Genomic DNA, 26,694 nt, shown 5'->3' with positions numbered 1-26,694 from the left:
CACCAGCGTCCACCACATTTTGTACCCCAGAAATTCGTCTTGATACCGATAATGTTCTTTTTCAAGAGCAAAGTGTATTTGTAACAAGTACAAGTAACAAGTGTAACGTAATGTAACAAGTACATTGGAAATCTCATTGGTGCTTGTTCTCTCTGTGTACAGATAGGTGAAGACAACAAGAAATAAAAACAATATTCAATGTACAATAGTAAACAACATTGTTCAGCATGCAGTGCACAAATACAACATTGAACAGCTAGTGTTAATCAATAATAGTTGGTAAATAATTTTGCATTTAGCATTAAGCTCCTGAGGCTAAAAGCTTTTTCTGAACCTGCCTTTTTCTGCCTGCCAGACCATAGAGGTGAGAATAGTGTGTGTCCAGGTGGTTATAAACCTATATCATCGCACAGGCTTTATTTCATTAACGGCTGGTATAGATCTGGCATAGATCAGCGGATGATAAGTCAGATTCACAAGCCCCTATATGGCCCTCCTGTCCTGTGTGGTTGCGTTGTCACACTAACAGTGATGCCACAAGTCAGTACACTCCCTGTGGTCCAAGAGTAAATGCTTATGCTAAATGAACATGTTCTGCATGGCCCTGTTTGTATGGGGGCCAGGTTTCAGGGCTGCACAGTGCATGGTTTCAGTGCAGCGCTTTCAGAAGGCAAACTGACTTTATCTGCACCCTGCACATAGCAGAGATAGCACAGGAAGGAAGTCTTTTCTTAAATCTATATTACAGCCAGGGAAGCCAGCACTCATCAGTAGAAAAAGTCCCTCTGGAAAAAAAAAACACATGGTGTATTGACTGCAAGGCACATTGGCATGCTTTATTTCTTTATTTTCGTAAGCCTTTCTAATGACCCTGTAAACGTCGCTAACAGATGTCCTAGGTGAAACACACAGACAGCTGGTGGCCGTAGAGGTAGAAGAATGGCCCATTTTCACTTGAGCATCACCCAGATCGCGCTCCAGGGTCAGCTCTGACCTATTTGCCCTGCAAAGCCACTGCCCTTGTTCCTCACCAATTAAATAAAAAGGGTGATTATCACTTGTGATTGCGCCACTGCACCCACACTGTAGTGCAGGGGCCAGCATTCGTGCTTCAGTCTAGATGGAGAACTAGTCCCTGATCTAAAAAAAACTCTGGCTCACCCACCAACCTCTAACCTGTACAAAGGCAGTTTCTCAACAGGCAGAATCAAAGTGCTTGTAAAAGCATTGAGGAGGCAGGCAGCTATTTGATTTCTACAGGCCTGGAGGTCCGAAGCCCAGCTGGGCCAAGCAAACCCTCAGCACTTCCTCTTGTTCTACCTTGAAAAGCCTGTTTTTGCTGGAACTGTTCCATGGCCCCGCAGGAAGAAAAAAAAAAAACTCAACAGGACAAATGGCAGAAACCCACAGAGCACATGGTAGGAAAAAAAACGGAACTGGGGAGATGTGAAACCATTGCAACCATCAGGGAAACTGCTGCCCAAGGCTTTTCAAAGCAGCACTGCAGTTTGGCTAAGTAAATAATAAACCTTGGGTGCTCTCACTACACGGACATTCACTGACCAACAATTACAGGTTTCATGTTGTGTCACAAAACCGGTGGACTGCTCCTTGCAGCCAGGTTGTTGCTCTGTGCTACAGCTCACCCTGCTGGTGACACCAGGAAGCCTCTTTTCTGTTTTTCCTGGTCTCTCCTCTGCACTGCAGGATTCCATGAGCAGGGCCAGCGACACCTGCGCTGTTACTCCAGTGGAAACGGTATCCCAGCTGGTTCCCTCCTACTATCAAGGCCAGGAATTTGATTTTTGTGCAGTTCTCTCCTGTAAACTGACACACAGACCTTTCGTTTGCAGTGCTTGCTCTTGTGTTTGCCCAGTATGGATGGAATGTGTGCTGGTACTGTTTCAATGTGCAGAGCTTCCACATCATACAAGCTGAACAGGTGTGCCCCTTTCCTCTGAAGGTACATTGCACAGTCTTAACCTACATCACTGAGCAAACCCGAGGAAATCGAGATAAATCGAGGAGAGATACAACAGATGTTTTCCTCCAAACCTCTAGAAACCATCTCCTTCATGATCAGTCCTCATATCGGCCACCTCAGAGCCACATGAGTGCCAGTATTATATCCTCAGCAGGCTACTCGCCCTCTGGCCTGTTACACTCACAGAGTATTAAATCACGGATGTTCATGCCACTTATTACTGTGACAGAACAGGTGAGAGAGGGGAAGTAAGAAAAACTCCCCTGAGGGAGGAGAACAGCTGTTCCAAAGAATTGATTTTCATACATTCAATTGAGGAAGAATGCCTGTTTCTTAAAAAAGAAAACTTAGATGCATCAAAACCTTACTAATATATTAGTGCTGTATATTGGTCACACTGTCCTAACTTGGCGCTCTGTGTGAATTAACCACTGCCTTTTTATCACCATAGATGAAAGTTCTCATAGACTGTGAGACCACCTCAGGATAAATACAGCCCTGCCATATTAAAACGAGCAGTTGTGATCTTGTATACATGTATCACGGCAGTAATCTCAGTCACACAGACAAGCACAGCACCATCTGGTACAGAACACCACTGAAGAGAGCCATCATTAATTAAGCTGGGCACATGGGAGATATGATAAAAACACATTCCCCACACTTTAGAACTTTAATTAGTTTGAGTTTCAGTCTCTCAGCTTCAGACTTTCAGTCATGCTTCAGATATTTTGTTGGTGAAGAGATTTTGGGATTGAGTGCAATGGGTCATGTGCACTCTTAGATCTGCCAAGTTCTTAAACAACAGGAAGAAAGTTTTTTTTTCTTGAATGGTCATATTTACGAAAAGGAGAAGTGATACAGCTATTGCTTTCTGGTTTCAGAAGAGCCTTTGAAGAGCTGGTAGCTGTAACACCTCTGTAACTTCAGGTACTTTGTGTTTTCATCATTCATTTGGGCTCCTTTAAATCAAGCTATACAGCTGTTAAAAGCACAAATCAAACTTCATCAATACTTTAAATATTTACGTCTAGTGATATCAGTAAGTATTCATTCCTTAAGATCTCTTTAAAAAATCAAACACTGTATGAAAATGATGAAGAAGGTATGAAAAAACTTTGACTGTCTTTAAACATGACATTATATATCGCTGGTTTATAGACAAGGCATTTCTTGAAAAGAGTAGGGGTGTAACCCTGGCCACATTTCCCATTGGCCCTTACCAATCATGGCCTCCTAATAATCCCCATCTATGAACTCGCTTCATTACTCTGCTCTCCTCCCCACTGAGAGCTGATGTGTGGTGAGCGTTCTGGCGCACTATGGCTGCCGTCGCATCATCCAGGTGGGGCTGCACATTGGTGGGGGTGGAGGGGATCTCCATGATCTGTAAAGCGCTTTGAGTGGAGTGTCCAGAAAAGTGCTATATAAGTGCAAGCAATTATTATTATTATTATTATTATTATTATTATTATTATTATTATTATTATTATTATTATTATTATTATTATTACACACAGCATGGGTTCCAGTCACGCCTGTGTGCTAAACGTGCACAGTAGGCCAACTGCAGCCCAGGGTGCAGTTCCAGCTGCTGCCTCTAGAGATCTAAGGTCACAATCCTTGTTGACACCATCTAAAAGAATTTCGTCACCATTCTTCATTTAGAGCTGCTGCAGTTAAAAGTCAAGACTGAGAAACCTAAGCAGCCTACAGTAGTTCTTCTGCGTGGAAAAGAATGGGGTGAATGTCTCCTCTGTTTTGAGGGATAAGGAAGATTTTTTCAAGAGCATGAACACAGGAAGCTGGTGTTGCAGTTCACTGTCTGCGGTCAGCTTGTCCATTGAACGTGCTTTATGTGCACAGTATTGAATTGGGCGAAACACAGACATAAAAAGGCATTGTATATGTGAATTACAGATGAGACACACCCCACAACATAATGAAAATACACCATCTGATGGTTTTTGATGTATACACTGTTGTTGTTGTTGTTGTTGTTCTTGTTGTTGTTATGTGTTTATAATTACATACTTCTTCAGCCACAATGAAACTGTGACTCTTCACAGTTTTTAACACAGAGAGAGCGGGACTGTGTTCAGACGTTATGGCTGTTGCAGCAGGAAGCCCTGGTCAGCAGGAAAAGCAAAGTAATGTACTTGAATGCATTCAGAATTGAGAGACTCTCTATCTTGTGAAAAACAGCCCTTGGCTACCACTACAACAAATATTGTACCGTATAACATGCTGGGAAATGCGGTTGTGGTAGTTTGGTCCTGTTACAACTGGATCCACCACACAATTCGGAATCGCCAGCTAAAAATCAATGTCAGACGCCCGCAGGAGCTGATAAGCCGTACAGACAAAGAAACAACACAGCTCGTTCTTTATCGTGCTGTTACAGAGGTGTTGCAGTTAACTATTTTGTTGAGGCTTTTTTCCTCCCAATAATACACTGAAATATAATACGTGTTTCGAAAACCAAGGACTCCGAATCATTCACAAAGATAAGCCTCCGCAAACAGGAGCGCAGTGCAGCGAGTCATCGGAACTTGCGTCTGCAAAATACGAAACCTTCATTTTCGTGTTTGTGTCGTTACATTTCAATGAAAGGCGTTTCAGTTAAAGTTTTATTCTATTCTAAAATCTAAAAAAAAAAATAGCCGATGATTGAATCGTGCAAAGATCTCGGACGGTATTCGTTACAGGCTTGTTTAATCAAAGAGGAGGGAAAAAATCCTCTCAAAACCTGTCGCCTTGTGTTAACTGAATAAATGTTTTCCTTAAATGCAATCCGAAATCGCCAGCCTGCCCGTATAGCAACCACACGCAGCAACTTAGGAAAACCCTCAGCGCCTCCTCGTTCCCCGAAACACACTGCCTGACACAAACATACTTCCTCTCTGTGGGTGACGAGCAGGCGACTATCCTGCAACTGTTTCCATCCCGTCCACAACGAAGTGACAGGAAATCAGCTGACGCTGACAATAGTGTTTGTTTTTTTAAAATTCGCTCTGAGGAGCAACATATCAACACCAACTGTAAAACATGTTACAGAACTGGAAGCAAACAGCAGTGTTTTGCAGTGACACCTAAAACGTCTCGTCAGTTTAAGTGTGCTCACAGGTGATTTTTTCGGGGGCGGGGGGGGGGGGGGGGATTTCATGTCTGAAAATCAGAATGCCACCAATGTTTAGAAACGCTTTTCTTTGGGAAGGACACCACAATGATTTTCGTATTGGGAAAAAAAATTGTATCTGCCCATGAAGCGCAGCACATCCCTGAATGAGGCCGTTCCGTGCCACTGAACATCGTGCAGCTAAAAAAACTAAGAACTCAATCCGCCTACTTGCTGTAACACTGACAGTTTATTGAAAGCGTGAGGTACTGTGGAGTGTTCTGTGCATTTTATGCTTAATTATCTGGGTGTACAATCTCAGACGCTGAAAATAAAAAAAGCATGTGAAAAAATCAAGTGGTAGGTACAGTACACAGCTCCTTAACACTAAAGAGAAGTTATGACATTGTTCGTATCTCACCTTGGGCTTGGCAGTCTCAGGTGTGAAAACCTCAAAGACAGCACACAGCACTGGGTTTCTGTTTTAGTTCGCAACTTCCATTGAATTCAGCAGTTCGGTCAAACGCTAATTCATGAAATGTGGCAGCAAAGTTGATCGTTCACTGTAAGGATGATGTAGAGGGTGTTTTCCCTGGCTCCCCAACTCACGCGACAATACCAGCCTGGCCGCACAGATGAAGGGGGTTTGAAGGGGGTTTGAAGGTCGCCCTGTGACCCAAATGGTAAAGCCTCATGGTAAAGCTGTTGTTGCACAACATGTTGGTTGATTAGGGTTCGGAGGACCAGCGGCCTAGGGTAGGGTCTGATGGCAAAGACTGAGATTCCCAGAGGCATCCCCGAGTGAAGGTGCTTCACTGACATGGCAGAAGCTGACTCCTGTGTGGACAACTCCACCGAGTACCAGACTTAAAATCTGAATTGGTAGAAACCTGAGTGCCACATGCATTTGACCATATTAAAGGATAGTATGTCTGGGCTTATGCATTATAAACTATGATAATAATTATATAAATAAACTGTTCAAAGAGAAGAATGATATAATTGCTCCTTTGGTGTCCTTCCTAACACTGACTTTTATTTGTGTAAACAGTGACAGGGCTGCACATTTGTTTAAGAGGCAGTCATGCTATAAACTCAAGATGCCGGGAAAGATGCGCAGATCAGAGACCAGCTAGAGAAAGACAGGACTGGCGTTCCAGTTATGGGATAGTGTAAACTCCAACTCTCCGTCATGGACTAAAAGATTATAGATAGGAGCCTCAACATTAGTTTTCCATAACAACGAAAAACAGATGCCTAAAGATAAATGTTCATGGACACCCTTTGAGGTAAGAAATGTGACTTAAGTTAATGGCCATCAAGTTTCATATTTTTAAACATTCTTAATCCATGATTACTCTTCCCTCTGGGTTTTCATAACAGTCTTAGAACAGTATTAATCCTTTCCTTAAGTGCAAATGATAGAATATTATCCAGCCCTGGAGATTTGTCCTTAAGCACTTCTGAGGAGGAATGATTGACGGTTGATATGTTCTGTACTTAAAGGTCATGTTCCAATTCTTAGAACACAGTCACCCCGATAAAAACACAATGTTCCAGTGTACTGAGAAACAAACACCCCCCTCTCTCTCTGACAATTAGTTCCTGGTGTATTTCAAATGAGTAAAATAGTAAAATAGTGCCATGCTGAAAAAAGTTAACTGTAGTTTCCTTACAAACTTTCTCTTTCGAAGTAATATTTGCATTCACACCTCAGCCTCTGTGCTGTTCCTTTGCTGCAACTGTCCAATGTTTCGTCTTTATGAGAGGGGTCGTGTCACATAGCATACATGAACCAATCAACCACACCAGCCAAATACATAAATACCAGAACTCAAGACAGATACTTGCTCACTGCACAAGGCATTAAGACCTCGATTTGTGGCTAGACTGACATTTCCTTTTTGTTCATTACATCCTTCCAAAACGGCGAGGAGAACACAACTTTTTCCTGGTGTAGGTAATGTAATAATTGCATAATTCTTCCTTCCTCTATATTTTTTTAGTATTCTTCATTATTCAAGGTTAATAGATAAGCATCAATGACTCACTAGCTGGACATTGCAAGAGACACCAGTAAGTTATGTAATTTTTTTAAGAGTAACTGAATATTTGTGAAATATCTGCTTGGGTAATTTTTCTAAACTGAAACATGCATTAAAATGTCATGTAGCCTGATGTTAATATAAATTCAGAACTATAAACTATGCTTTGCACCACAACTGAAAGTCTGGATTTCAAAGAAAGAGCAAACCAATTCAATGCCAAACATGTGCTAACAAGTGAGTTAAATTAATATATGGACCTAGAGATAAAACATGTGTTCAAAAAAGAAATCAGTGCAGATCTCAATGCATGTGCCTGCTTAAATAAAAACATTTGCAACTACAGTAACATGATGTGTCTCTTGTTTTCTTAAAGGCTGACATGGATTCAAACAACCTCACTAACTTAAACAGCAATGTCACGGACTTCAGCAGTGCTTTTATAAAGACAGCACTGCCCGTCTTCTACTGCCTGATCTTCGCTGGGGGACTCATTCTGAACTGTTTGGCTGCCTTGATCTTCTTCAGAATTCCCAGCAACACCAGCTTTATCATTTACCTCAAGAACATTGTGGTCGCCGACCTTTTGATGACCCTGACGTTTCCGTTCAAGATTGTGAACGATTTTGGCTCGGGGGGCTGGCGGATGAGGGTGATCGTGTGCCGTTACACGGCTGTCATTTTCTACATGAACATGTATGTTGGGATCACCTTCCTGGGGCTGATCAGTTTGGAACGATACCTGAAAATCGTCCGGTCCTCTGGTGCCTCTGTTATGCAGAATGTCACCTATGCTAGAGTGATCTGTGCAGCAACCTGGTCACTGTTCCTCCTTCTCCTTCCAAACTCAATACTGACCAGCAATGAGGCAACTGAAGAGACATCTCGGCACTGCATGAAACTCAAAACAGAGCTGGGGGTGCAGTGGCACAAGTTTTCAAGTTATTTCTGTGTGAGTATCTTCTGGGCTGTGTTTCTGCTGATGGGGATTTGCTACGCCTCAATAACCAAGAAGATCTATGACTCCTACCAAAAGTGCAGGAGAGACAGGACTGAGACCAGGAAAAAGTCCAACCAGAACATTTTTAGCATTTTGGCAGTCTTTTTTATCTGTTTTTTTCCCTATCATGTTTGTAGAATTCCCTATACCTTAAGTCAGACAAACCATTCATTCAGCAGACAGAGCCGGTTTGTGCTGCTTCACCTCAAGGAAAGTGCACAGTTCCTGATGTCTCTGAATGTCTGTCTAGACCCCATCATTTATTTCCTGATGTGTAAGCTGTTCAGAGAATTACTCATCAAAAGATTCTCGAAGAAAGCCCCCGACGTGAGGGGGAGATCGCTCTCTGTTGTTCCTAGCATTAGGACAAACTGAGTTGAAGTGGAAGAAACTACTGTGGATTGTTAGCATAAAATCGCTTAGGTGTTTGTTAGTAAGACTCAGGATGAGAATCTGAGCCCAACCACCAAGAAAAGATTCATGCAGTTGGATGTCATATTCAAAAAAGTAAATTAATTTACTGCTGGGTTACAAAACAGCAAGAGGATGTAATAATTCAACCTAATGGCTTTCTGGGGAACTTTGATGCTTTGAAACCGGAAGCGTAGGGAGGAAAGTGTGGTTAAAACTAATTAAACCTAAGCCAGTGAACCACGGATGTAAAAAGAGTTCAAGTTAACAAGATGAAGATTATAAATATTTCAGAGCAAAAGCCAGGTACTGCAGACTGCGAAAACTGGATAATGTGGGTTGATTCATCACACAACGTCTGGAAATGTGTTAGAGGTTCCCTCTTCTCGTGAAGCAACTCAGGCTTCGTCTGACAGTACCCAGGCAGAAAGTGTGGTTTTGAATAACCGGACACCCAGAGCCCATCTAAGACACCCATGTTGTTCGAACAGGGGCTCCTAGTACTTGTCCATGAAAAAGACGAGGATTGGTGCTTGCAGGGCATCAGTGTTTTGAATTAATTCGTCTTTTATCTCACACATTGTCCTCCTTTTAGTACAGTTCTTTCCTCACCAATTTGCACCTCTATGAATGTCTGAAAGGTGATCTCTGAGTTGATAGACATTCCAGTGCTCTCCGGGGTAAGTGGCTGCTTGCACAGAGATCGAAAAGCTAGGATGCTATCAAGAAGCCCGTGAGCCGATTCTTCAAAACCAGGTAAGTACAAGTATAAGTGACAAAGGCCAAGACATCATACCTGGTTGCAAATTTGTTTAATGAATTACCTTTACTATTTACAACAGTCCTTGTACATGAATTGTATGTTCTATATAATTTCGTAATATGTTTGATGAAAGTTGTAAATATTTTTTTCACCGGGGGGGCAACAGCATCCAAGAACTGAATGCTTTGTGACTGGAATATTTTGTGAGATGAAGGTTAGGCTTGGTTAGTGGGCAGCCTCCTGGCCACAGGACGAGAAGACTCGAACCCCATTCAGAGTGAGTGAACCAGGGGGCAGCTGCCCAGGTGGAGATGGGCTGGAGGTGTGATTCCTGAGACGAATGCGAAGGGAGGTGTTTGAGTTCGATATATAGAGCTAATTTCCATCATGGTGGGGATAAATAACAACTGCGAGAGATTGACTTGTCATTGTTATCCCACTTGAACCTCAGTTAATAACTTCCTTTAATCCAGCATCCTCTTGTAAAAGTCTTCTGACCTTTCGTAGAGGATGTTCCTTGAACAAAGAGCTCTCAATGTTCAGGGGGACATTAAGGGATACATGCACTTTATGTAAGGATCAGGCCAAGACACACACTGCTTACTTTTTAAACTAAGCCAGATGTGCTGTCTTGTGCAGTGCCAACACAACCTTTCTGATCTTTATCATCCTACATACTTTTTGCAAAACAAGTAAATGATAATGTATACATACAGGAGAATAAAATGTTTGAAGGAAACACTGGTTGTCTCCTAACCTTTTTTTTCTTTTCAATCCCAATACAGATGTCATTGTCATTGAAGAAAAAGGCTCAACATGCTTGAATATACGAACCTGTTCCAGAGCTGGCCATTGAGGAGGAAGAGATCAAAGCCATGAGGTGAGGAACCCCATCACCCCAAATTCATACACACCCAGGCCGAGAGTAGTCAAGATACATGTGTCTACACGTGATTAGCTCTGTGCAGAGCAACACTTTGGACATGTGAGACTTGTTTTTGCCTCTCAATCTGAAGTGCAATCAAATCTACAGAATACATCTCCTTGCATTGCAGAGAGTATTTAAAAAGCACATGCAAAGCTGCTGCAAACCCATGCATGTTCTGACAGAAGAAATGCAAAGACTGGAAGACTCTAGCAAACTGCTTTGTATATAACACTGTTGTCCCAGCACTTCTCCATGGCTGTAAAAGCTGGGAAATGCAGTTGTGTGGAGCAGAGGTCAGGGCTTTGAACTGCAGGCTGGAGTGTTGAAGGTTCAAGTCCCGGTTGTGTCCTTGAGCCAAATATCATGCAAAGTGCTTCAGTAAGTGTCCTGCTGCATGAAGGGGCCTCCCTCCAGGTCATCTGGTTTTAAATGAGAATCTGCTCTTGAGTGGCTTGCCTTGTAAAGCAAATGAGTGCCTCATACGAAGATCTGCGTCAGTGGGCCGCCAGCACAGAAGCTCCTGCAACGAGCCCACCACTGCATGCGTATGCGCCACGCTCCTTCAGCACTGCAGCCTACACAGCTGCAGTGTGGCTCAGCCCACTGGCCAAGATCCCCACCTGATCCCCATCTGCCACCTGTGCAAGAGGGCACCCGTGACTCTGACTGCCGTGGCCTCCAAAGCTTTTGTTAAAGAAGAAATGACACATGATGTGGGAAAGTCATGGTACCGTCACCACGGCAGCGTTTTTTCAGTTCTTGCATCAGGAGGCCATCTCTGTCTGCTGGGCTAGGCTCCCGCTCGCTGTGATCCTCCACAGGGTGGAAGGAAAGATTATGGCTTGTGGGCTGGTTTTTTATTTACTGTATGTACTACTTAGAACGAAAGTGAATATCCTTGTTTCTGAAGGGAGAATTCCCACAAGTGTTCAAAACTAAAAAAGGAAACTGACCCAGAACAACCCCTTACTCGTGGAGATCTCAGAGTTAGGACTTCTCCAGTAACTCACAGGAAGATACTGTTCATTTCTGATCGCATACACTCAATCCCTTGCAGTCGGAGGCAGGGGGCATCTTGCAAAGGCAATGATTTACAGTGTAATCATGTCTTTCCCAGAGCCTTCTGAAGAGTTCTAGCTCGAGAGATTTTCCTCCCATCCAAAATGAGAGACAACAGTATTTTGACCAAAGCAGTAACAATACAGGCGTTTTCTTTATTGTCAATGTTTTCTAATCTTATTTTTCAGTGCTAATCCAATGATTTTTTAAAAGAAATTAATATCTTACTTAAACATGAAGGAGCCCTAGTGTTATGATCCACAGAGGAGTGGGTCCACAGTGAGTTTACAAAGACTTTGTGTCAAAATGCTCAAAAAGGTTATGTACAAATCTTACAGGGCTACTTTAATCTTTTAGACCAGTGAATGAAAAACTGGTAACTGGTCTTTAGCACTTACCAGTGTTACCAGTTTCCGGATTAGAAACATGACTGACAGCTGCTGTGTCCGACAGCACTGCATTGATATCCTGTTCAGGATCTCAGAAATAGCCTCACAATGTTCTAACGATCTGTGAAATTAGAACAGCAACTGTCATTTCCTCTCTCTCTCTGATGTGTATAAAATACGATGGACCATTTCCGATTTCTAAGAAGAAAGATAATACAACACTTTGCCCATTTCTAAGCAAAACAGGTGCTCTCTAAAATACCTCCATTTCAATCCTTTTTCACTTTCCAAAGTGACTGGGTGAATGAGGAAGGACCTATCATTAAGTAGGAAACCGAGAGTACCCGTTTTTAGTACAGAAAGACATTGAAACAGGGAAACATTTGATTCTTTCTTCCTGCAGCCACTCAGCTTGTTGGTCATGGAGAGGGAGGTGCTGTGTCAGCTGCAGTGTGACTGAATACTCTTGAGTTGTATATACAGTATCTCTGCAGTCTGCCCACGTCCCTGAGAAACCAAGCCTGGAAATATCTCAGTGTCTATGAGCACTAGAACATAAAGGACGGACACTCGCAGACTAAAGAAGGTGCTCATGATTCATACTGAAGATACAGATTTCAAACTTGACTGAAACACTTATCAATCACATTCTGCTTTTTTTAAACTGTAGCACCCGATCAACAATTTCGCAGTGGGAAAGACATGAACAGCTATGATTCACGAGGTGAACATCTAAGAAGATTATGGTGAGTTATTGTATCTCAAGATTAACTCGATGTGTCACATGGAAATGTTGAAAATGTCTGAAACTTACTGTATCATAGTATAAAATTATTTGCCTCCAAAGGCAGTAAGAAAAGCAGGGATAAAACAAAAAAAGGAAGAGTTTGATTTTAAAACATTCCTAACAACCACAAAAGAATGTGACACTGACTAGTTATCATAACATTTAAATGTTTTATATATTTAGATCACAAACCTACATTCTTTGTACGCAGACTCGTTTGTCAGAAATAACATTAGGCAGTCCGAGATTAATCCTAATCAGACTCTGTAAAACCACAAGATGTTTATTTGAATCAGGACAGATTAAAAAGAAAAGAATGTGAAACCATAGTAACGTGTTATGTGTCTCTGTTGATTCTAAAGGCTGACATGGATTCAGACAACCTTACTAACTTAAACAGCAATGTCACGGACTTCAGCAGTGCTTTTATAAAGACAGCGCTGCCCGTCTTCTACTGCCTGATCTTCGCTGGGGGACTCATTCTGAACTGTTTGGCTGCCTTGATCTTCTTCAGAATTCCCAGCAACACCAGCTTTATCATTTACCTCAAGAACATTGTGGTCGCCGACCTTTTGATGACCCTGACGTTTCCGTTCAAGATTGTGAACGATTTTGGCTCGGGGGGCTGGCGGATGAGGGTGATCGTGTGCCGTTACACGGCTGTTGTTTTCTACATGAACATGTATGTTGGGATCACCTTCCTGGGGCTGATCAGTTTGGAACGATACCTGAAAATCGTCCGGTCCTCTGGTGCCTCTGTTATGCAGAATGTCACCTATGCTAGAGTGATCTGTGCAGCAACCTGGTGCCTTCTCATCTTTTTTAATCTACCAAATTCAATACTGACCAGCAAAGAAGCTACAGAAGAAACATCTTGGCACTGCATCAGACTCAAAACAGAACTGGGGGTGCAGTGGCACAAAGTGACCAACTACTTCTCCGTCAGTATCTTCTGGGCTGTGTTTCTGCTGATGGGATTTTGCTACGCCTCAATAACCAAGAAGATCTATGACTCCTACCAAAAGTGCAGGAGAGACAGGACTGAGACCAGGAAAAAGTCAAACCGGAACATATTTAGCATTTTGGTGGTGTTTTTTATCTGTTTTGTCCCATACCATGCTTGTAGAATTTCTTACACCTTAAGTCAGACTGCAGGCTCATTCAGTGCACAGAGCAAGTTTGTGCTGTTCCACCTAAAGGAAAGCACCCTGATGCTGTCAGCTTTGAATGTCTGTCTTGACCCTGTGATTTATTTCCTCATGTGTAAACTGTTCAGAGAGCTACTTCTAGAAAGATTCTCTGAGAAAAGCACCGAAATGAGAAGAAAATCCGTCTCTTACAGTGCCACTACAGTGTGAAGAGCTGTAAATGTTTTTCAGAAAGGAAAGGCGCAGACTTGCAGAAAGACAAAGTCTTGATACCACTCTCTCTGTCCACTCTCACTGTCCATTAGTAAATCTGAGTAGGGCTTGACCCAATGGTACCTGCAAGTGAAGATCTCATGTTCCATGTCAAAGTTATGATTTATTCATAGCTTAATAATATAAGGGGATAGGATTTGGGAAGTCTTAGGTTTGATGCTGTTAAGTACTTAACTTAATATTTAATCAATAGTAGTAACTTCTCTTCTCTTGACAAGTACTGTACATATGTATGCAGACAAGGCAGAGGATCGATTTAATGTCTTGAAAATATGTTGTATATGTCCTGTTTGAAAGTATTGATTTAATTATTTAGAACTGTGAATGGGTGAGGTGGGAAAATAAATAAAATCTATTTAATAAATTCTGTGATTACATGAATTGCAGTGTTCTGGTACGTTCAGTTCAAGTTTTACCAGATGGAAGAAAGCTACCCTCCTTGTTACTAATATTTACTGCTCAGAAAAAAAAGCTTTTAACAGGTTTAACTGAAAATCAAGTTAAACATCATGCAATGTAAACAAACAGCCAAGCACGTTTTTTTCCCTAATGCAAGGCAACAAAAAGAATGTCTTTACAGCTTAGCAACAGTCAGTACAGTTTCGATATGTGCCCACTAGGGGGGGCTATAGGCACATAATTCCTTTTGTTGAGGAGCGCAGATGGAAAAGAATCAGGTTTGGCTCAGTGTACGTTTTGCAGCCCCTAGCGGAAGGGTGCATGAGATGCACCACAGCTCAACCAGTGTGGAAGTTAGCAGACAACAGCCTCTGCACATCACAGCTCTTAGATTCAGCACAGCTTAATGGTCTGATATGTTGTGGTTATGTTCTGTTTCACCTCAAGTCGTGTACTTCCTTCGATCCCCCTCAGTAAAAAAAGTTCTCTCTCAGAGCCAACAGCTTAATCACAGGTTTCAAGTTAACTACAGCCATCATAAAGATCACCTGTAGAAACCAGGACTGACTCAAAGTGCCGGTCAACTAGGTGAGTAAACCCTCTTTGTCCGTTACTGATTGTTAGCGTGAAGGTCCTCTCTGTTTGATACAATACGCGCTTTTGCTGAATGATGCTGCATAGCATATGCGCAAACCATGGCAGTTTAACAACACATTACCCGTGTGCATAGCATGGACACAGCACAATAATGTGCAAATCTGTACAGGTTAATATTATACCCCAAAAGACCAATTGAACTAGATTTGAGTGGGAAGCTACATCAGCTTGTGTTGGCTGCAAGGAAGCAAGCAAAAGTTAATTCCTTTCGACATAACATAAATAAACAAAAAGAATGGACTGACACCTTTGATGACACCCGAAGAAGGCTCGACAGCGGAAACGTTGTTTCTTCTTTCTATTTTTCACTGATTAACCTTTTCTTGTTCAATTGTGCTATACTACAAAATGTGCTTTTTTTGCTGTAATTTCCATGAATGTAAAAAAAAAACATCAAAGGACAAATTCCAACATGTGCTGCAGACAAAAAAACAAAGGTGGGAGAAGAGGCATTTGGCTGAGGTGCCTCGGTTTCGGTGCTGGCAAAAAGCAGCATATCAGCGCTTCCACAGATAAGAGTGGCTTCTGCAAATGAGCTAGGGAAGCCTCTGTACTGTTAAGTAAAAAAGTAAGAAGAAAACTGCAACATTTCAGATGTGGAGCTTTCTTTCGAGGTGAGAAGGAGCAGGAATGTAAGGATTCGGAGGACACAAGACAATGTCAATTACAAAGAGATGGACGTCTGGGAGGTGAATTCTAGGCAAAGTGTGGAAGGAAGAAATCTGTAAAAGGAATGGAAAAACTGAATTTAAATCAATTATTGAGAATGTGGGAAGGTGCGAGTCACGTTTAAGGCTTATTTTGGTGATGGCTTTCTGGAGTAGAAGTCTTCAGATCCCAGTGAAAGGATATGGAGGCAGGCAGAAAGATCATTGTAATCGTGGGCAGGAGAGGTAAATGGAGAACTGCCAGCTGTTTCCCCATTTGACCTCTCCCATCTATGACTACACTCACCACTCTGTGACATTTCACAGAGATAGATGCAGCACCTAAAGTCTCCAGGAAACTTGAGGTCACTCTGATCTTGAAAGGTCTGCTGCTACATTAACTTTCAGCTCTCATGCAGAGCCAGAAGTCCCTCAATTAATTAAGAACTAATTAATTAATGGAGAACTCGGGTTTGTAAGGGAATCTTAAATTCAGGTGGAACAAAATCCATCCAATGTTCAAACCGTGTGGTGAGGTGTGTCAAAAAGCTGGGATATATTTTTGCAGCACATCTGAATTTTGATATCATCCTCCGATTCTACCTGCCTGCAATGCAGTGAAGAGAAGGCATGCATGCTGATGATTTACTGTGTGTGGTTTTATTTATTTATAGGAATGCCAGTCATGGATATTCTGGTAAATGAGTCGACAAAGGATGGCCTATGTGACTATGAGAAGGGTCCCATCCACACTGCCCTCACCATCGCCTACTCCCTGGTGTTTGCTGCAGGAATTGTTCTGAATAGCCTCACCTTGTGGGTGTCCTTCTGTCACACGCACAACAAGTGCTGCGTCACCGTCTACTTGAAGAACCTCGCCATTGCAGACTTCCTGCTGGTTTTATCTTTGCCTGTAAAGATCGTAGATTATTCCATGGACTCTGAGGGGGTCAGAAAGACCTACTGCACCTTGGTAGCTTCCGCGTTTTACCTGAACATCTACGCCAGCATCCTGTTTATGGAACACATCGGGGTGAACAGATATCTCAAAATCGTGAGACCGCTGGAAAATCATGTGTTTCAGACAGTTCGCGCCGCGAAATACATCTCGCTAGGAACCTGGGGGCTCCTCCTCATTATAGCCTCAACATTTGCAGTTCTCTCCCTGGAAACATTTTGGTCTTCTCTTAACTCTACCGCTGGCCAAAGTAAGATGTGTGACATGGTCCTGTCTCCAGCCGGGAAGCAATTCTACGTCTTCATCCACTTCCTCTCCATCGTCTTATTCATTTTCGTGCTAGCGTCTCTGTCCTTCTTTTACTTCCAGACCGCGAAAAGGCTGAAGGCCACCAAGCACGCTGCCAACAAAAAACTGCAGAAGTCGAAAAAAAACATAAGCGTGCTGATCACCGTTTTCTGCGTCTGCTTTGTTCCGTACCATCTGCTGCGGGTTCTTTACCTCCTCACGAAAAACAAGGTGATTGACGACTGTGACGCAAAAAGGGTAATCTATTACCTGAAAGAGTTCACAATCGTTCTCTCCTCTCTGAATGCCTGCCTGGACCCCTTCATTTACTTCATCTTTTGCAAAGCCTTCAGGGCCAAGATAGGTTTGTTAAAATTCCTAAGAAGAAATGAAAAGCTGTCAGCTGACCACCCGAAAGTCAGATCAGAGGTGAACGATTCTGTGTATGATTTCACAACTAGACCAAGCAGCCCTTCGATGGCAGTCAGAGAGTCCTTGAGTATACAAGGATCCTGAAGTTTCATCCACCCCACCGCATTCTCACGGGGACGCGGCCGCATGCATGGCGATCTGAGAAAAGCCAGAGTCGTGTCCAGCGATGTACAGCATGTGCACATGCAGGCCTGAAAACAAGCGGCGCGTGCTTGCACAAAGGGCAGTGGGTGCGTGGAACAAGCTGCCAGGCGGTGCTGTTGAAGACACTTCCCTTGGATCCTTCAAGATATGGCTGGATGAGATACGCAAAATAATAAGCAGCCCAACAAGCCATAAGTGACAAATGGCCTCAGGCTGTTCATATTATTCTTTTCTTATGTTATTAAATTAATTAATCAGCTCTATTGGGGCGTCTTCAGTGCCAAGACTTTTTTGGTCTGCGTGGAGGCATTTTTTCCCATAATGCATTCTCATCATCATTTCTGTCGTATAAAAAATCTAAGTATACGTGGCGTTAATTTGTGGCTACTTTGGCACCAGTTTCAGTAGATTTTAATTACAATAGATCTATAGTGTCTTGATCTATAGATCTATAGGGATTTTTACAAAGTATTCGAGCTATGTGCTATATTTACACCATAATTTTTAATTGTATCTTTCCTAATAAAAAAGCAAGATTCTGATCTGAGCTTTTGCTCTGCCCCTTTTCTTTCATTCTTCAGGGTTTATGTACTGTATCCCTTTTACATCAGACCCTCCCAGCATCTTATTTTTTTTTTATGCATATGAAATATCTGCCAGTTCACTGGAGCAGACGGGAGCTCAAACACTGAAGATCTATTTCCTGAAACTTTCCTTGACTTTCGCCAGTCGGGTGTATTTCAAGAAACATGACTAACACAGAATGAATGAGAAAGTTTATTTATAAAAAAGCAAAAAGGTCATATTCTTAAAAGTTAATACCATCATGTGGTTGTTTAAACACACGACGGTAAATTAAACATCAATAATGTTCAACATTGTGGCTCCAGTCATGACCCTCTGCATTTTAAATGAAGTCCCTTGACCTGGCATTTCCTGTCTCCATTTTGTCATAGTTTTTTGTTGGGGTTTTGGTTTCAGAGCTCCAAAGCCACACCATACAAACACTGCGAGAGAAAGATCTGCTGTCTCATTTCAACGCTGCAGGCGTTGGCGAGCAAATGTCGGGAGCTTTCTGAACAAAAAGGGGGCTGGCCCTTAACCTTAAGCAGGTTAGGACGACTCACTGTACCTAAATTCTCATTAAACATCCTCAAACGCAGCCAATCCCTGAGTCCCGTAGCTCTGGCAAGGAGTTATTTTCTGCAGCATGACTGTGTCCTCTCAGTCACTGCAGTCCGCAAGATTATCGAGTGCATTGAGCTGGTGTTGGCCTGCACTGTGTCAGCTGGGCTTATACCAATGCTTTTAACTAGGAAGCTTGAAATAAAAGGGTACTGCAAAGCCACATCACTCCTACTTCCTTAATGTTCAGCATTTTAGATTCTCTCCAGGTCTCTGCTGTGATGATACTTTCTCACTATGAGCAAGAGCCCCAGTGTCTAACACAGGGCCTGATCCACACAGAGATTTGAGGTCAAAGTGCCGAGAATGGATAGTTCTGTGTAACCTGTACTGGCAATATCTCACAACAATAAGAACACAGCAGATTCAGGGAGGAAAAAATAACAAAGTAGAGGTTTCCACTTGCTTTCCAAGCTGGCTTTCATACACAAAAGTAGAAACTTCCCCTACATTAGCAATATTAGCTAACTGTCTAATTATAAATAGTTTTTTGCATACTGTACAGGAAAAAGTGCTCGGGTGAAGTTTTGTATCAGCTGTTTAGTCATCCAAAAGAAGACTTCTACCAGTTTACCAGAAGACTGTCAGTAAACTCCACATCAGTCACTGTTCCCAGCATGTCTATTACACATTCAGACACACAGACACACACACACACGGCACGGCACGCAGAAAAAGGCTGCCTGAGTTCTGTCTGAAGCAGGCTTGGTGAGGTTTTGGAAAGTTTGGGTTTCAGTTACGTCAATCGATTGTGGTTACCGAGACACGAGAGGCCCGGAAGCTGCTGGAGGAGCTGTGTCTCTCTCAATTAAATGCCACATGAACTCTCGCGCGCCAGCTTGCCTTCGGACCTGGAGTCTGAAGGGCTTGCAGTTTTAGATGGTTCAGACCCTGTACTGCACTGAAACAAAAAGACGAGGTAAGTCCTCTTCAGTGAATTCGCTGTGTGTGCTCGTTTCCTGTGCGTCTCACTGCATTCGTGTGCTTTATTTCCTTTAAGAGTTTTCATGAGCCTCTGCTCAGAGCCTTGGATCAGGTAAAGCACGGCACAGAGAGCGGCCTAGAAGAGCAGGATCATTCAGTGATTTTCTTTATGATCTAAATTAAGATTTGTACTGCTTTTTTTAAAAAAAATATTAAACTGAACATCATAATGCCTTATCTGCTCAACGTCGTAAACGTGCCTAGCAATTTTAAGGACTTCTATCAATTTATTCTGGCTAAGATCGTGTAGGCTGATGTATAAATAGGGTAGTTTTGTACTAATCTCTGAGAAGAGTATCTCTATAGCTGTTTGTCACAGTACAAACACAAAATCCATAGGTTTACATATTGACTGTTTTTTCCAGTTAACAGCTCCCCATTCTGTTCCTCCTCCATATGGGAATCATGTTTCCACATTTTTCCCTCAAGGCCAAGTCCCTGTAATCTATCCTGTCTATAAGAGCTTGGGGAAGACATGGCCTTCAGTGTATTTCTGCAACAGAACCATTGGCCTGTCACAGATAGTGTTGGGTTCTTCATGTCTGGCACAGAAACAGCTTTGTGTTTCTAAAACATACACAAATTTTTCAGTTTTGCATTAATTAAATAAAACTCCAATTTGAACAAAGCACCACGATCTCTCCACTTCATGAAATTAAGAATTCTGCCTACAAAAACAGCCTTTCTCAATCTGACCACTAATCACAAAGCAATTCATTATTCAGATGAACTAAAATTAGCACTCAAAGAGACATTCAAAAAGGTAGATGGGCTCAAAACTCCTTTTACTCATTAGCAAACCTTTAACAAGCTTTAAGGAAAAAGGATCACAGCAGCACTGACCTAGGTTTTCGTGCTGTGGAAACTGACTGGCACAACCATAGCTGACAAGGTGAGTGAATCCCAGATATACAAACTTCACATTTTAAGATGAGCAGGAAGATTTGTAGTCCTTAACATCACTTGGAGAAAACTGTTTTACAGAAACAGAGAAAACCGTAGATTACAGTCTTGGATCTTCTGAACAGCAATAGCTGCTGGTTAGAAAAATAATTCAAAATCCCAGTCGGAAATGATGTTGATGTGTTATGGGAAAAAATGCCTCCACACTTAATCAAGCAGACGAAAAACGGGCTAAAGTAGGTTTAACTCTCTGACCACAAAGCAAGGGAAAAATATCTCTGCGTTTAACACTGTCTATCTTCATTTTAGTACGCCTTCACAGATGCAGACGGAAACCAGACACAGCTCTTCAACTGTTCATGGGGGGATCCACTAGATTTGTCCGCTTGTTGAGGTAGGACTTTGCTTTGCTGTGGCTGGAAAAAGGCTGCTCCCTAATATTAAAGCACTGATAACAGCACTGCTGTTGGATTTCATGTTTTAGCTGGAGAAGGCATCGCCATGGTCAGTAAAAAGCATTTTAATTTGCAGTGGGTCCTGTGAAAGAGTTCATTATGTGTAAAGTGTTGATTGCGAAAGCATTAAGATTTATCATGATATGCATCTATGAAGACGTGGGGTGTTTGTTCGATCTCATGGTTCAGGAGAGCCATCTAACATTTAGTGTTCCAGACTGGCTCTTAGTTCTATTACATTTGTATTGAAACAATTCAATATATTAATGGGGATTAAACTGTCTTTTTTTCCTGATCTTTGGCCAAATTTCAGGTTCTGTATTGCAAGGACTAGAAGTACCACCAGTAGAGCACAGAACTGTATTGAGTGGATTCAGGTGAATGTCATGTGGATTCAGGTCCCCTTCTTCAGTGACACTCATTCAGAATTCGCTGCAAATGGACAAACTCACTAACTGGATCAGCAGGGAAACACGAGGACAGGACCACCTTTTTGCAAAGGCAAGGTTTCATATTTTATCTTAAATGGCCCGGGTTTACTGAGGATGTTGGTCTTTTTTGCACCATATGTACACGATATCCTCATGGCCTTAGCACACACCAAGCTTTGTCACTCTTTAATGTTTTCACAACTGTTACACTTTTTCCTGCTTTTACACCACGTACAACCTTAATTTATAGGAGATTGTGGAACCATCAGGAGTGAGAGAAATTGCACAAACAACTGAGCTCTTGGCAAGAGCCGAGTGCTTTTTGGCACAAGGAGGTATACAATGTCCCCGTAAAAACCAAAGAGGAAACATTCTGTAAAAACAGCTGTAAAGTGAATCACTATCTGATTTGTTTTGGATGAAGCATGAAGGTTAGCCTTTGTTGATGAAGATACCTAAGCCAAGTATTTCTAAACAATTGTGCCGAAGAGACCTTAAACTGAGCGTCCCTGCTATAAGGTGAAATCTAGTTTAAACACTAAAGCACATTAGCACACTTAAATTTTCCATTTGAAATCATTTCCTTTTTTTATCACTTTTCTTTTGGACTCAGAGAGACGTAGTGTGTTTTTAGAGGGCAAACTAAAATCATTGTTTACGACCAAGAGTCATCTTAAGTCAAAGTAAAATTCATGATTTATACATGACCTAATACTTAACTTTATTTTGCTGGGGTTTTCTTCCACAGGCCTGAATCTAGTTTGGACGGCCCTTTCCAAGCTCTAACATGCAGGGAAACTCTACGGTGTCTCCTAGCAGTGGATACTGCACAGTGAATGACCAGATGGTGCCATTCACCTACCTGTACTACCTCATCTTCCTGATAGGAATCCTCGGCAGCTCTGTGGCCCTGTGGGCATTCACCCGCAACTGCAAGAACAAGAAGTGCATCAATGTCTATCTCATCAACTTGCTGACATCGGATTTCTTGCTAACTCTCGCCCTGCCCTTTAAGATTGCCGTCGACCTGGGCATCGCCCCGTGGAGCCTGAAGATCTTCCACTGCCAGGTCTCCGCCGTCCTCATCTATGTCAACGTGTACGCGTCCATCCTGTTCCTGGCCTTTGTGAGCGCCGACCGCTACCTTCAGATCTCGCAGGCTTCCACACTCTTCCGGATCCAGCAGGTGGGCTTCGCGAAGGTGATGTCAGCGGTGGTGTGGGGGCTGGTCCTGTTCATCATGGTCCCCAACATGGCCATCCCCATCAGGAGCGTCAAGGAGAAGCCGCTGGTCACTTGCGCCGAGTTCAAGCAGGAGGTGGGGCTCCACTGGCACACCTTGACCAACTTCCTGTGCCTGGCGATCTTCGTCAACGCCTCGGCCGTCATCCTCATCTCCAACGGGTGCATCCTGAGGAGGCTGTGCCAGGCCCAGGAGGAGGGCAAGCACAGCACCGTCAAGCAGGCCCTCTTCAACATCGAGATGGTCACCGCGGCCTACATCGTCTGCTTCGTGCCCTACCACGTGGTGCGCACCCCGTACACGTTCGTGCAGAACCAAGTCATCACCGACTGCTCCCTGCGGCGCCGCCTGTTCATCGCCAAGGAATCCACCTTGTTCCTGTCAGTGCTCAACCTCTGCTTCGACCCCATCCTCTACTTCTACCTCTCCCGCTCCTTCAGAGAGAAGATAACCGAAGCCTTCAAGCCGCAGAAGAGGGCTCCGGTCAACGATGCCCCCGGGACTGCACTGTAAATTGGAAGGAACACTGGCGAGTTATCTAGAAAGAACTTACAAAATTACAGTCGTTTTAAAAAGAGATAAATATTAGATAGACGAAAGATATATATATATGTGTGTATGTTTTGACGGCCACAGCCCGCAAAGTCTCGATTTGTTTTTTATTTGTTTTTGTTTTTCGATTTGGAAGAGCAGTGGTAACAGAGCAGGTGAAAGAGCAAAATTCCGCCAATTTCAGGGAACAAAATTGAAAACAAAACTGATAAAGGGGAAAAATCTTTTGGATACCCTTTTAAATTGTTGGTTTATTATAGCAATCATTTTTTTTTCTGAGAAAAGAAAGGCCAGTGCCAAGGTGCTGAGAATGTTACTGTATATAATGTTGCAAGAAACAGATTTGGTTTTTTACAGGTTACAGGTTACAGGTTTTCTTTTTCAAATACCTGGACACTGAAAGGGTTCGGAAATGCCACGCTTGCTACATGACATCGTGTCTTTGTGTGCCAAGGAGTCCTGGTTCTCTGAGCCGAGTTCTCTGACCAAGCTGCTGAGGATCATATTCTGAGATTCTTTGAGAAATGGATTAAATGAGATTGTAGGATGAATCAGTTACTAGCAAGTCAAGAAACCTTCTTATGTTATTAAAAGAGAATAAAGACAGCAAAAATGTATGAGCTACACTGGACTAACTAAACAGCTTTTTTTCCAAAATACTTGAACTTTACAACTGCATAAACCACCATGTTATGGCAGAAGTGAAAACATCACATCTTGCATTCTGCTTATGGGAACACACCCCTGTCTTTCTGGGAATGTGACAAGCATCGCGTTTCCTATTCTGTGGGTGAATTGTGGCTGATGTCTCATGAGAAGACTTCACACATGAGAAATACCCACTTGACAACGTAGTGATCGAGGCCTGATAAAGGTCTGACCACCACCACTGGACAAAACAACACCAGCAATTCTCATGAAGTGTGCTGTGTGACATCAATCCCATCTCCTTAACATTCATGCAAACAACAATATGACATTTTCCCAGGTGTCCCAAGAAGTCATCATTTCCAGTGAGTTCATCTCTGTTTTATGGCCTTTCAAAGACTGTAAAACCTGACTGTCTAATCATGTAAGAGTGTCACCACTCCAGAATGAAAATGGCAGAAGCTGGAGAGGGAAAAAAAAAACGCACAGTGAAAGTAACAGTTCATTATAATCTGCAAACCATATAATTTCAAAATTATGTTTTACTGTGCTCATTTTAAAATTAAGATTAAAAATTGATTACCACCATAATACAATGTATGTGTTGATAGTTCTGAATTGCATAATACTATTATTGTGGGCTAAAGGGGGACAATATGTTCATTCTGTTCTTTTGTAATTGGTCACCACTGCATGTATTCAGTCAGAGCATTGATACAGTACCCATTCCAGTTTAGAGTACAAAGAACTCAGTACTTTGTGTACTAAGTCTGCTATATATTATAACCACATTTAAACTTGTGGAAACATCAACATAAGTAATTTGATACTACTTTTTCAAATAAGTAGTTTGAAAAAGTCATTAATTGGCTTTTTAAAAAACATCAACAGGTTATATTTTCTACTATAAATTTGGTAGCTGTTTATTTTAAGGGGTGGAAATTCCACTTTGTAACTGCATGAAAAACAGCTGTTGGCACTGAGGTCACCGTTAAGAAAGGTAATTATAAATGAAAAATATCTGACTTCAGTTAATCCTGAGGAAGAATTGTTCCTGGCACTGAATTATGAGACAGAAGGGCTTTTTGCATGAATCTGCACCCCCCAGAGTAAAGTGCTTCCATGATGTTTTATTTCAGCCACTCTTATTTCAAACTACTTTAAAAAAATGTGATTAGAGTATTTCCACATGCAGATAACTAACTGTTTTGGAGAATCCTTGCACTCTCTTTTAGTTTTATGTGGTCAACCCTGAAGACACAACCGTACATACCTTACGTGCATGCCCTAAAGAAGCAAGCTTTTACAGAGCGCTGCTGACCACAGGCGTACAAACCATAGGTGATAGATGCCGAAGCAGAGTCAGGGGACGGAATAATTCGTCTGTAGGCTGACTGTGATCGGTCCCTGAACTTTGAATGCATGACTTCCTAGTAAAGCACTGTAGAGGCTACAGGCTCTCACGGCATAAAGCACAACAGAGGCATCTAACTATAGCCTAGTGTCCTATTCTTCTTAACTGACTGAATGTATTGTTATGATTCAATGGAACTAAGAAGAAGCTTGATGTATTTGTCTTAAAACTGCGACTGTTAAAAATACTACAGACTGTACCTTAACCTTGGTCAAACTGTACATCTTGTACCAGCTCAAATTGAGGTACAGCTTGAAAAAAAATATATTTTAGAATTGTGAGTCTATATTGCATACTTTCATATTATTGGCACGGAGAAAAAAAAAGGTACACACAGGAAGTCTCACAGACTTTTATACCTACTATCAGCTGGGAAAAACGCACATTCGCTGTATGTCTGAATAGTCCACAGCTGGTAGAGAGTTCCAGGCTTCTATTGCAATGGCGAATCTGTCTGAGCATTAACAGCAAGTAAGACTTCTGTGACTCTAAAAACCTCTTCTCGCGACGTCTAGTAGGCTAATTCACCCAGCATGGCTGTTTCACAGAGGTCTTCAGTTCTGACACACAATCCCACCTCTGACGAGCACAAGAAGGTGAGAACTCACAAACACAAACTGAGTGCTTTATTTTCCTCCAAAATAAAAAAAACAAGTTTTAAAAACAAATTTAAACAGCTTTGCCCACTACAGATGAACCTGGCGCTTTGTATCAATGGGATGCCCAGTGTTTTTATATTTCTTTTGCTGGTCAAGTTTACGAAGTATATTGTGAAGGTGAAAGCACCACACAGTATAGGCATCATACCAGTGACATTTAGTGCTTTTTCTAAAATTAAACTTTTTTTCTGCTTTTGAATATTATAGTAAATGGTCACAAAAGTAATGTTGTTTGACTTACAGTCAGTTCTATGTTAAATGAAAAATAGATCATTTGAAATGTGTGTCGAAAGGAAGTGTTTAGAAAGAATCCAAAAATATCTTGATTGAAACTGAGGGCTAGCCTTCCGTCCTCACTTCGCATATTTTCAGACCACAGTAGCACAGCCTCTGTGCTTCATGTACTACTGTAGTACGTTTTTTGCCCAGTATGTGTGAACACAGCTCTGGCACCACTCTGGCTGCAGGGCTACAGATTAGAAATATAATCTTTCGTGCAAGGTGCCAAACACAGTGGCCACCTCTAGACCATAATACAGAACATAATAAAAAGACAACAAACTAAATTGTTTTCTACTGATGCTTTCTTGCTTTTCTTCTACTGCAGACCCCTCTGGTTTCAAATGAACTAATCTTGTAGATCCTCTTATCTCTGTTTCTAAAACACCCAGGAAACAAAGCTATCGAAATCACTTAGATATCTAAATCAGATCATCTAATGAACTCTGCATTTTTAATTATTCAGTGCACTGCAATAGCTGTGCTACCACATTCTAGGATGAACGTATGT

General features: G+C 42.1%; 3 protein-coding genes across 8 annotated transcripts; all 3 read left to right on the top strand.

Moving 5' to 3' along the window:
* The first annotated feature begins 6,972 nt into the window (after positions 1-6,972).
* On the top strand, positions 6,973-14,269 carry LOC102684353 (P2Y purinoceptor 14). 6 transcript variants are annotated; one of them, XR_011191450.1, is made up of 4 exons: positions 6,973-7,058; positions 7,524-10,201; positions 12,368-12,443; positions 12,847-12,940. XR_011191450.1 is itself a non-coding variant. In XM_069197605.1 (4 exons), the coding sequence occupies exons 3-4, from the start codon at positions 12,441-12,443 to the stop codon at positions 13,840-13,842; spliced, it is 999 nt and encodes a 332-aa protein (XP_069053706.1). In that variant the 5' UTR covers positions 8,538-9,314; positions 10,107-10,201; positions 12,368-12,440; the 3' UTR covers positions 13,843-14,269. The 6 variants fall into 6 exon arrangements, 4 of the variants coding, with proteins under 4 accessions (XP_069053706.1, XP_069053707.1, XP_006637557.2 ...); XR_011191449.1 differs by having other exon boundaries at positions 6,973-7,062; XM_069197605.1 differs by lacking the exon at positions 6,973-7,058 and having other exon boundaries at positions 8,538-9,314; positions 10,107-10,201; positions 12,847-14,269.
* A 537-nt stretch (positions 14,270-14,806) lies between these two features.
* On the top strand, positions 14,807-18,669 carry gpr206 (P2Y purinoceptor 14). The gene is made up of 2 exons (XM_015360704.2): positions 14,807-14,892; positions 16,283-18,669. Exon 2 carries the CDS (start codon positions 16,285-16,287, stop codon positions 17,368-17,370), a length of 1,086 nt encoding a protein of 361 aa, XP_015216190.2. The 5' UTR covers positions 14,807-14,892; positions 16,283-16,284; the 3' UTR covers positions 17,371-18,669.
* Positions 18,670-19,395: 726 nt separating this feature from the next.
* gpr171 (G protein-coupled receptor 171) lies at positions 19,396-26,470 on the top strand. The gene is made up of 4 exons (XM_015360629.2): positions 19,396-19,534; positions 20,812-20,896; positions 21,271-21,458; positions 22,137-26,470. Exon 4 carries the CDS (start codon positions 22,176-22,178, stop codon positions 23,142-23,144), a length of 969 nt encoding a protein of 322 aa, XP_015216115.1. The 5' UTR covers positions 19,396-19,534; positions 20,812-20,896; positions 21,271-21,458; positions 22,137-22,175; the 3' UTR covers positions 23,145-26,470.
* The last annotated feature ends 224 nt before the right edge of the window (positions 26,471-26,694 follow it).

Source organism: Lepisosteus oculatus, chromosome 13 (assembly GCF_040954835.1).
Source record: "Lepisosteus oculatus isolate fLepOcu1 chromosome 13, fLepOcu1.hap2, whole genome shotgun sequence".
In the NCBI taxonomy this organism is placed as follows: Eukaryota; Metazoa; Chordata; class Actinopteri; order Semionotiformes; family Lepisosteidae; genus Lepisosteus; species Lepisosteus oculatus.
Note: the sequence above shows the minus strand (reverse complement) of the source record. Positions and strands in the feature narration are given on the sequence as shown.